The sequence below is a fragment of the Acipenser ruthenus genome, chromosome 13 (assembly GCF_902713425.1).
Source record: "Acipenser ruthenus chromosome 13, fAciRut3.2 maternal haplotype, whole genome shotgun sequence".
Classification (NCBI taxonomy): domain Eukaryota; kingdom Metazoa; phylum Chordata; class Actinopteri; order Acipenseriformes; family Acipenseridae; genus Acipenser; species Acipenser ruthenus.
The window spans coordinates 34,819,391-34,831,804 of record NC_081201.1 but is presented as its reverse complement, the minus strand read 5'-3'; the positions used below and the strand labels follow the sequence as shown (position 1 = coordinate 34,831,804).

Here is a 12,414-nt window from a genome sequence, read left to right as displayed (position 1 = left end):
CATCAGTGAGTCGCAAAAGCTCTCAGGAGCCATCACTGAACCCAAACCATATTATGCAAAAGCAAACAAAAAAGACACCATTTGAAACAAGCAAGAGTTGTATACCGTAGCTATATATTGGTATTGTACAAATTAATCCTGAAAATAAATTAATGGCCCTTTAAAAGTAGGACTGCTTTCTACAGAGCCCAGATGTTACCTTTCATTTGTTAACAGTATTATTTATTAAGTACTCCACTGTAGCAGCATACTCTTCTGTAGGTGTATAAATACACAGTATTCTGACATGTTCACAGATTAGACACCTGATTCTGTCATTGTGGCTCATTAAACCAAAGTTGCATAAGCTTAGTAAACCAGCTGTATGACACCTAGCTTGAATCCCGTTATGCAAATGAAATGGCAAGTTAGTTTTTCATAAAAACACACACACACACACGACACACACAGTCAATGCATATATATGTAGAGAATAGACCACTGCAGCTTGTTTGCGAATATTGTTGAAAAGCTCATCAGTATTCTAGCCATTAGACTTGCCCTTTCAAATTACAGTTGTTACTATTGATTGCATCATATGTGTCATTTTTTTCCCTCAAATTGTTGAATGCTTTCAAAGCTAATATTACTGCAGTCATCATATTGTAGATCGTGCTATATATATATATATATATATATATATATATATATATATATATATATATATATATATATATATATATATATATATATCGTAATATATATATATATATATATATATATTAGCTCAAACAGCCAGCTGCCCAACGTTTCGATATGTTGTACATATATATATATATATATATATATATATATATATATATATATATATATATATATATATATATATATATATATATATATATAATGTGCTCATACTTGACCTCTAATGAAGTCCAGCTTACTTTTTCAAGCTCATTTTACTTTTTCAAGCAAAACTAACCTTGCTTTAAAGTTTTGACTTTAAACATACAGGAACACTTCACTTTCTCACAACTTCACCCATATAATTCTAATTAAAATTGCATAATTTCTTCATGCAATATGCTCTGCCTGCAAATTCTATTATTTATTTAAGGTAAATAAAGGCAAGAGTTACCAGAAGGCCGACTCGTAAAAATGCCTGTTTTTTTGTGCTTAATAGATCATCCCTGACTTCTTTGACCTAAAAAAGAAACAAGGACCAGGGGTCACAAATGGAAATTAGATAAAGAGGCATTCAGAACAGAAAATAGGAGGCACTTTTTTACACAGAGAATTGTGAGGGTCTGGAACCAACTCCCCAGTAATGTTGTTGAAGCTGAAACCCTGGGATCCTTCAAGAAGCTGCTTGATGAGATTCTGGGATCAATAAGCTACTAACAACCAAACGAGCAAGATGGGCTGAATGGCCTCCTCTCGTTTGTAAACTTTCTTATGTTCTTATGATCCCCCCCAATTCAGCGTAAAATTCAGGCTGAAAATGCATTATTATCATTCAGACATTAGAACCAAGAACAGACCCATCACACACACACACCAAGTAAGCTACATATAACGCTCCAGCTGCCTTACGGTAAATGTAACATACAGTACTGGATTAAAAATCTTTAAGTCTGACTGAGCTCCCAAATGAGACACTTTCCAAAGATTGTGTGGTCTGCTGAATGCTTACAGTTTGGATGATGCATTTAAAAGGACATTGCCTTTCTGGCAACATCCATGAGAAGTCAAAGAGCTTTTAAATACTAAAGAAAGTCTAGTTCAGTCGAACCAAAATACTGCCAGGTACAGCACAGCAAAGTAAGGACAAAACCATGGTATCATATTCTCAGAACAGAACACCCTATTCAATTCAAAATCAGGCTTAAAAGTAGGCATACCACTTCTGTTCATCACACAGTGAATCCCGCAGGCATGCCACTATAATTAAAACAATTTAAAAGACCTTGAAACAAATCCCATGATAAAAACTGCCTAATTATTTAAGAATGCACTCCAGTAGATATTCCTGAGGTGCTTTAATGAAAGACAGCAGTTTCCATATCAGTTTCAATAAGGGGCTTGTTAAAAAATTGAACTAAAACATAATTTACAATATTATCAGTTGTATTATATAAAAAGACCACTGCAGTTATATTAGGGAATCACCAGTTAACCCACAAGGATGCCCGCATAAAACACTAAAAGTATTATTATTATTTTGCAGGATAAAACCAATGCTCTGCAGCCTAGAAAGGCCTGACGAGAAACACAATAGAATTCAGTGTTCGATTTACACTGCTTGATGCAAATAAAGTATAACTCCATTTTCCTGCCTGCATTGTATCAAAGTACAGCCATTACTAAAATAGCACACCTTTTATGAGTTTCTATTTGTCAATAAAAATATGCAACCATATTTGGACGGTTGCCACATGCAGTCGAGGTGATGCATGGTTTAACCATGCCCTCTATGTAATAAGAACATTGACAAGAAGTAGGTGTTTTAGTCCTATTCCTGGATGCCCCCCGTTTAAAAACATTATCAAAACAGATGGGAGTTGACTGCTCCGTTTACACATGCTAGCCTCAGATTGGGTTCAGCATCATCCATGAAAGGACCAATGTAAACACACTTCCCTTGCCAAAGCAAATACATTTCTAAACTAATACAGTTGTGAATATCCTTAAAACCAGTACAGGTCACCTTCAGTAATCAAAGTCTTGTAAGTAAGTAGCTGGCAGTAAACATAGCAATAAGCACCCATCTGTTTTGATAATGTTTTTTAAAAGACAAGAACACACAGCTGTTTCATTTGGTGCGATAACGCCATCATCAAGTGATATATACAGAATAAAAGATGTATGTATAAAATTGAATACTGGATCCACTAAAGGAAAAAATATGATGCTTAACAATGTTATATTTGACCCTACTGAGAGTGTTTAGTTTAAAAAAAAAAAAATTGCGCAGACCTTGTTGGACTTAACTAAAAAAATATAAACACACGAAACAATCACAAGTACAGAACTGTTAGACACTTTCATGATTAAAATGATAAGCAGCATACTTGTAAGGTTTTATCAGTATACGCAAGACTATGAATATATATATATATATAATCTCTATAGCATTATTTTTACATACAGTACATTAATGTGTCCTTGATGTAACACATGTGACCCCTGGGGAATTGATCATACTCTTAAGATATAAATGTAGCTGTTTCCGCAGGTAATACTGAAACATACATAGACACCATCTTTATGGAAATTGACTCCAAACAGGCTCTGTAGACTAGAGCAGCCTGTGTGACTGACACACACACACACACACACAGCGATCAATAGAAATCCAGTATTTTCATTATTGCCTTGTAATCCTGTCTACCAAATGTAATTATAATCTAGTGGCAAAGACCAAACACATTTTTAATTTTTTTTTAAAATTTAAAACATTTCTGTGACGTCACCCTTTGATCTTTCAGTGGATTATATCTACGAATCGTCTAACTAAACGGGCAGTGTGGCTTTGAAGAGAAGGGGAGTGTGGGGCAGATGTATTGTTGAGAAACGAATCCACACTTTGAGCTACGAATCCACAGAAAACTGGGGATTCGTTAACAAACCACAGTCAAAAACAATTCACAAAAAAAGCTTGTGTCTTTTTAATAAGCAGCAATTATAATAACAATTTATACCGTTTAAACATAATTGATTTCCAATTCCAGCACACAGTACAGTACAATATATTTTCTTGTGCGTCGGAAATAACTCTAGCTTTCTTTTTATGCAAACCAGCTCCTGATTTGGCCAAAGGTTTCATTTTCCCATCAAGAACACTGCGAAAACTTTCAAACTCTGGGTCATTTAACAAACTTAAAGGGCGTCCCTGTAGTCTTAGAAAATGGTGTCTACACATTACAAGTTCGTATAGTGAATCACCACAGTACTCCTCTCCATTACATCTTCTTACTTCTGTCGCAAAACAGCTAAGGCTGTATGACAAAGTAGAATTATCCATATTGACTAAATCTCCACTAATTACATGTATCTCAGATTTAAAGTCAGCTTTTGAATTCCTTTCATTTAACCAAACTTCAAACAGATTCACAGACCATTTACATTTTGCGCGAGTACTTCCAGAAAATCGATCGCTTGCAAAGATATTAACTTCACCCGTTTTAGGTGCAGCAAAACACTTACTTTCTGCTTTCTCCTTTGTTTTTTTTCATTCTTTTTATTTTTCTAATGCCACCTTCATGGTCTAAATTTAAAACAAAGTCCTCATTGCTATCTTCACTTATAACACAATATGTTGTCTGTGTCAATGGGATTTCAGGTTCAGACTCGGAACTCATGACGGCACACCAACAAACTCATACACAATATAGCCTATTAATATAAATGTCAATTACCAAATTAGAGTTCAATTACTCTCATTATTGAACAATTGTCAATTAGGACGAAATGTTTTAAATGGGATAAACCACGGTAAGTGTTGAATCGGTAGAATAATCCAGTGTCTCGTGCCTAACGGCACTCGAAATGGTGGATTATTTTACAGATTCAACACTTACCGTGGTTTATCCCTTACATAATATTCTGCAGATATAAAACGGATGTATACAATTACATTTGTGCACATCAATAAATCCAACAAACTAAGCTTAATGCATCAAGACGTTTCGTTTTTTTCGTTACTTTTTTTTTCCTTTTTTTAATACAGTTGTTTTGCAGTGTAAACGACTGCCTCATGAAGAACCGTGCTGCACAGGGCATAGACAACATCCTCTGTGAAAGTACATAAGGAGATTTAAGAGGATTACTTTTGCAATTTCAGAGTCAATGCATAATTCATAATCCTTTGGATCATTGGGGCCAAATCAGCAGAATAGAACTGTTCGTTATTTGCACTCATAAGACAGGATGATATTCAATTTGGTGAGGAAAATACACACTAAAAAAAAAACCATTTGGCTGATGGCGTGAATATCAGGGTCAACTCCTGTTCTCCGATAGGCAGTAAAGCATCAGTTTATCAGCGCTTCATACTGCATGTCAAAACCAGCCAAACAGCTGTATAGACCTCTCACAGTATGTTTAACTGAAAGCTTGTGTTAAATGTCATCTTTAAAAGACATTACTTTGTCTAAATCGATAGATATTAGATTCTAAAAAGCACTAACACACTCAAATTCATCAGTGGACCTTTGTACTTGTCAGTCATTATTATTACACACTATACCATATACAGCATTTCTCTCCTTGAAAACAAGAATGTCCCTGTTCAGTCAATAATATTGCCAACAGGAGGTGTTCATTTCATGTTTTACTCCTCAGATCTCTTCCTGTTCAGTTTACAACAGTAAAGTATTAGTATTTGATGCAGTGGACATTCTGGCTAGGAGGATGTTACTATTATGGACACATTGTTTATTGTGATTAGATTTTCAGATGTGTTTTTATGTCATACTGGATCTTTTAATGGCGTTTCAAACTAAGCGGATTCAGAGATTCATGTCAACTACAGTAGTGTAATGGCCATTATATAACCAACTGGCTGATACAATCTGTGAAGTTTATAAGGTGGTAAAACATATTACGATGAAAGCCATTGGTGCTAGTACTAAATTGGTAAGTCCCTCTTCAGTTCCAAGTCTCTGGCAATACTCGAGATGACATCTTTGAGCTCAACATGCTTTTTGTTTGAGATCCAATTTAGAGCAGTCTAAGATTGGCATATGAAGTATCTGCTGGACTAACTCTTCTCCTCTAGAAAGTAATGGCAAAAGCTGTATGTTATATACATCACATCCAGATTTCACTGTGAAACTTGACTCATGTCTACTCGCCTCTTTGGGCAATAGAAACACAACTTATACAGGCTAAAACGGGGCAGTTTCCAGAGAGGGTATCTAGCATTAACAGACTGGACAGCAGACAGATATTGTTAAAAAAAATATATGTCAGAGAACGTCAAAATGTCTAAGAGCAAGCAATATGTTTGCAATGCTTGTTGCTAAGATACCTTGAGAATTTCAATTGTACTGTGATAGAAAATGATCACAGTTCAGCATAAAGCCTCTGCATTCCTTCCCACATAGCTTGCTATTTTTTGCTTATAGGTAGTGTTCCGTGTTTTCGGTTTTTATCTTTAAAAAATATTTCTGGGAATTTTTACATATTTTACATAGTTTATTTTACATATATTAAAATAGGGATAAAAATCAGTAAAAAATAGTTTTTAATGGAAACGTTTGGGCAATCGCTGTGCTGACGGAAATAGTATCTACAGAAGGAATGAACATGAAATCAGCACAAAACAAGCCAGGTTTATTTGCCTTGAAATCATAAAAGGAAAATAAAATTGATGTTTAAATTCATGTTTAAATCCAGATAATGCATTAGATTTGTTAATGTTTAAAAAAAAAAAAAAACACACCTCATAGAACGGCCGCGTTTGTGTTAATGTCACAATAACCTGACATTCAAAATGTCTCGCAATCACCAGGACAGTAATCAAAACAAACAAGCATGCATGGAGTATAAAATCTTTATTACATTAATAAAAAAGATGTAATAAAAAGTAAGTGCAAAAAAGTACAGTACAGGTAGGCTACATTACTGCAAATGATTTCCAGTGAAGAACTCTGTGATTCTCTGTGATCTGATCAAGCTTTTTTTTTTTTTTTTTTTTTTTACAAGTATCAAATCAAATCAAATTTTATTTATAAAGTGCCTTTCATGGTAAGCCATCCCAAGGCACTTTTGGAAGTACATTTAGTACAATAAAAACAGCAAAAGAAAACAGCATTTTAAAATTAAAGCAAGTATGGACGGCAAACCTTCAGCGTTTTCTAAAAAATTCCAATTCGGCTCTGATTCCGGATACTGCTCCATAGCACGCCACAGTGTTACAAGCACAGCACGCCCGCTTACATCATCGGTGCCTGTTTCAGGCAGCGCGTCCTGGTCGCCAAGGTGACACAGCTGAGAATTCTTCCTCTGACATCCCCTCTGGTGTACAGTATAAGCAGTGCGTTTGTTATTTAAATCTTTGTGAATGGCACATAACGAGATCCAAACAGCTAAGTTGGCCCGAAATATGCGGCTTGCTTAACACGGCATAAATGATGCCTTTGTTATTGAAATCAATGGGAATGGCAAACGTCATTTGTCCAATATAAATGGCTGACTGAAATAACCCTGTACGGTGGTACCTTTTTTTGTTCTTTCTCTAAACAGGGAGACAAACCATAGTGCAACACTCCAAGAAAAACATTTGCATTCTTCTTTTTCTCATTATACACTACCACCCATGGTCCACCTACCCGCCATGTGTTATTTTTTTCTCTTACTGTGCAAAAAAGTAATAAAACAAAACAAAACAAAGCAAAAACACTAAACCCCAATGCACTGAAAATAGGCAGGACTTTTATGGAAATCAGCATAACAGGACATCCTTTTTATGACACTATTTACTCATTTGCCTTCAGAGAGATACATTCTTCATTCGTATTTAGCCCCTATTAAATATAAATAAAACATTTATACCACACAAAAGTATTCGTAAAATCTATTTCTCATTAACACTTGAGCTTCTAAATTATACAAACACGACAGCAACGTGCACGTATTGATCACCCCTCACTTTATTTCATCTTCTGCTGCTAATTCTTCCTTCCAAGGATTTACTTTTTTTTTTTTTTTTTTTTTTTTTTTTTTAAGAGTCAAATCGCTCATCATCTCAATCAGCTGCACTATTAAAAGGTGAGGGTGGTAGTTATTTATCATTATTCTCCAGTTATTATGAACACTATTCCAGGTGCGTCCTTCACAATTGTCAGGCTGCCAAGTGTGTGATTGCTGTTAGAACAAGGGAGCTTTTGCCTTCTGTCTCTCCGTATCATCCACACCTGCATCTAGTTAGCCGTACACATTTATTTACCTAGGAGACAAAAAGGTCACTTCTATACGTTCGTACCCCTTATTTCCATTACAAGCCGATTTCCATAGAAATATAAATTATGGCAGTGTTTAGATCTGGAATCAGGAAATTATTGTTGATACTGAATATAACAAACATTTTCTTCACCCAAGTAAACATACAGATTGATAATCATTTTAGAATGATAGATTCTGTGCAATGAAGGTAAACGTTTGAATTTAAGAAGTAAAGGGTTTTGTTGTTTTTAGATAACAGCTATTTTATACCATATAAGCATACACACTTGAATAGTGTCCCCCTTTATATAACAGTACATGGCTTGACATTTTCTCTACTGTTACAAGTTGTGCGTGGAAACAACAATCATGTTAATATCGCTAACAGTTTGGGGCACATTCTGCTGCCTGATTGGAATGAAGCCATCTTCTGCCAGGGAATGTGATATGAAAACCATAAACAACAAAGTATAAGCAGTTAACTTCTCTTTGTAATAGATTGTAGGTATTATTTAAACTTTGAATTCAACAAGTAAATAACGACATCTTCTCGTCTCTGTTCCCTGTCAGTTTAGATAAGCTGCAGTCTCAATTTCCGGAGGGGAATGACGTTGCACACCGACACACACACACGCATGCACAATTTTACCAGGCTCCTTTAAAAGGAAGTAATTTCAGAAATAAACTATTTTGAAAATGTTTGATCTCACAAGAAAGACCATATATATATATATATATATATATATATATATATATATATACACACACACACACACACACACAGAGAATATATACTGTATATTACAGTAATTCATCTCCTGTTTAGCACTGTCTATTTTTTCCCCATCCACACAGGAACCATGGTGAGCAAGGAAGCCAGCAAATGCCTGCTCACAAATTCAGACACAGAGGTCGAGGCATCCGCGTCGTTAGCCCTGGAGATGAAATACTCACTGGATCCCAACAGGCAGATTAGAAAAAGAAATAAAGCCCTGCAGGTAAGATTTAAGGACATCTGCGACGCCCAAAACGAACAAAGGGAACTGGCCAGGCAATCGGAAAGAAAGGGTACGAAACCAATCTCTTGTAAAGTGGCTTACCGCAAGTACATGACTGTGCCAGCAAGAAGGTCAATACCCAACGTTACCAAGAGCACTGGGGTGCAGACTTCTCCCGATCTCAAAAAACGCTACCAGACGTTCCCTTTTGAGCGGAAGAAAGGACATTCCATTAAGAATGCATCAGTCGTGGAAAGCTTCAAGAGTCACAACAATGGATTTGTAATCGACATTAAGGGTAATAAAGGCAAAGTAAGCTCAGGGGAAGCTGCTCAATGCAGCAAGAAGATCAGCGATCAAAAAGAAGCGGTGTTGACTTCACATACTAACGACTGCTTAGACGCAGTAGATAAGAATTCCAGTGGTAACTGTTCTGATGGAAAAACATGCACCAATGCCTTGTTGCATAGCTACTCTGAAGATACCCCTTGTTTTTCAAACCCAACAGACTCCAATTTAAAAGAGCCTGTGTACCAGCTGTGCAATATTAAATCCAAACTTCACAGAGGAGCATCACAAGGCAACCAGGACTCTAATCAGTCAGCACACACACAGACGCTGAACTCCGAACAAGCTTCAATAGAACAGGCGACAGAAACAGCTCACAGGGTCACGGGTCCCATTGCCTGGAACTCTTTAACACAGGTTGAATGTCTGGAAAGTCCGTCGGCAGGGAAAAAACACAAGAAAGCTTTGCAGTTGAACGGACTGCACTCACAACCATTAAGTAGCCAGGTCTGCTCGATACAGGCTCAGGGCCAATCTAGCCAGTGCAATGAACAGTCCCTTCAGACCCATGCTTCACCTGCAGTGGAAACTCAGTCCTGTCAGGGCGCAAGGGCAGCGAGTGAGACTTGCCAGCAGATTGTGCCTCTTGCACAAGACGGGGACCTAAAAGCACAGCTCCACGTGATGGAAAACCTTATCAGCTCCAGTCAGGAGACCATCAAAGTGCTGCTGGGCGTCATTCAGGAGTTGGAAAAGGGAGAAGCCCACAGAGAAGGGTAAGTTGAGATTAAATCCATCCCCCCAAAACAGGACCCCATTCAAGACCACTTAATTGCATATTCCTGTAACCTGTATGAAACTGTAAAGCTCATTTCCCATGAAAATTGTCTGTCACTGTTCACTGCATATTCTGGTTGTTTGCAAGTGTACTACTACATGATATATAATTGGAACAACCTTTGGGTGGTACCAGGAAAAAAAAGTCAGGCTCTGTGAAGTTATTAGCATTGGGTCACAAACTGGTCCATAATTGACAATTTCCTCAGTGTTGGGTATTATAAATACGCTTTTGGTAAAACCTTCCTGATGGTAAACACAATTAGGTTCACTGTCATCATACAACCTTTGCCCTCCTTTAAATCATTTTCTTTACAACCCTGCCCTCTCACTGCAGGTCAAAGAATTTGAATATGCTTTATAAGGGAATCTCAAAATAGCCAATGTAAGTAAGAAAAAGTGCCCTGAACTCTATGAAACCAGGCAGATTTACTGCTGTCAACAAAGCGTTTCTGCGCAAAACCCATTCTGCACCAACAAACTGCAGCTGCCACGAAAAATAAATGTTCTGCGAAGGAAAATGACATTGCAATCTGTTGAAACATTTGACCTGCAGCAAAAAACATGCACCCCATTTCTAATTTACCAGTTATACTTGAAAAGCCATCCCTTCATTCCTCTCTTTATAAAAATAAAAATATTCTTCTCATTTCTTTGCATGGACAAGGCTTTAATTTTTCTTATCAGGTCAATCACATAAACATTGCTGGGGCTTGGTAAAGAAAAAAAACAAAACAGTTGTATTCATACTCCTAGGAGCATTTAGCACATAGTGACAGCTCAGTTTCACTTATCACAAAGCACTGCATGTAAAAGGGGTCGATAGCCAACGTACAAAGTATGTATTAGATACACTAAATTTGCAGATTCAGGTTTGGGGCATTCTGCTGGCAACTTTCCAAGTGAATGACTGGCAAAAAAAAAAAAAACTGCAATTATTTTGTGCAGGAGATCACAGACTGCAGCATTCATATTAACATATAATTGATCATCACTTGACAAACTGATTGACAAGAAGTTATTGGGCTTCAGATTTCAACTGCGTCAGTTTAACCTTTAAACACGGTTTCATGTTTTTCACGTACTGTGCAGAACCTCTGTCCCCAGCTGCTCTTATAAGCACATCCACATGAATTCATTTTTTTCTTCCCATCCCACGTCTACAAAATGTACATTTACAAAAAACATTAGGTACGGGGGGAAAAAGACCTATTGGGTCCTAAATGTAGTTCTTATTTTTATTTTATAGGCCCTTGTGCCTTGAAAAGAAAGTTTAATTATAAGAACTGGAAACCCTTTCCTTGAAAACAAACACTCAGAGATGATTTCATGACATTCCGCACTGTAAAAGAGGGCTAACTGAGGTTTAGACATTCATTTTTCATATCATATTACCACTAGCAATAGTAACACCCCACACCGATTCTCCTGTTCAAGATCTTTTGGTCATTTGCTTAAATTTGGAATATGCAGGTATTTAAAACACAACCATGTATATTATGTTTTTGCTGCTTCCTGTTACCAAACCGTTTTATGTGCTGCAGTTAAAACTCACTTCAATGTCTAGCTGCCATCAGACAATGTGACCTACAGTGAAAGTACCAGGATGCAACAGTTGATCTACAGCTAAACTGCCTAAGCTAACAGAACCATACTGATGACCAGGGAATGCACAAAATAGTACAGGACAGCTAATATTCATGCAATGACATGTCCATCTGATACATAGTATCTGATAAAAGATATTTCAAATGGCTGTCTCACAAATATCTGGGTCTACTGTAGAGTACTCAGTAATAACTAAAAGCGACATAACACGGAAATAGCAAATACATGTTAAAAAAAGAGAGATGAAAAGGAAGGTTTAATCAGATGACACTGAGACACTGCTTCAGCATTGCTCATTAAAAAAATGTAAACATCAGTTTTGTTGCGCTTTGACTGCACTTGCTTCTACTAAAGACTAGATTGTCCTTGCAGTGTTTTCAAACCTATTAATAGCTACTGAAGTGATATTCCACCTCCAAATCAAGAGCCATTGTGAAGAGCTCAATAAGCCATGTATGGCTCAAGAGCCCTCTGTTGGACAGCCCTGATCTATAATGTTGTATGTGAAATAATTGAATATCCTCAACAACAACAACAGCAACAACGTGTGAAGATCTATAAGATTGCACCATGTAACAATTTTTTTTTTTTTTTTTGGTTCCTGGGTAGTAAGTGTTATTTCCTAATTGCTTATGCCTCAAACGTATAGAAAATGGCTATTATTCCCCACAAACTTTGCTTTTGTGACCAGGACAGTGATATTTTGAAATTTACCTATTTTCCAGAACATTCCAGATAGATTCAGTGCTGAGTAAAC

General features: G+C 36.6%; 2 protein-coding genes across 5 annotated transcripts in view; one reads left to right on the top strand and one right to left on the bottom strand.

The window, feature by feature from the left end:
* The window catches only part of LOC117418396 (dedicator of cytokinesis protein 1), a 198,132-nt gene that overhangs the window by 101,486 nt on the left and 84,232 nt on the right, over positions 1–12,414 (bottom strand). The window lies entirely within an intron of this gene.
* The window catches only part of LOC117418398 (inhibitory synaptic factor 2A-like), a 29,278-nt gene that overhangs the window by 1,353 nt on the left and 15,511 nt on the right, over positions 1–12,414 (top strand). The window contains exon 2 of the mRNA XM_034031394.3: positions 8,782–9,988. Coding sequence (XP_033887285.2) covers positions 8,787–9,988 — 1,202 coding nt within the window. The 5' untranslated portion in view covers positions 8,782–8,786. The remainder of the gene's footprint in view (positions 1–8,781; positions 9,989–12,414) is intronic.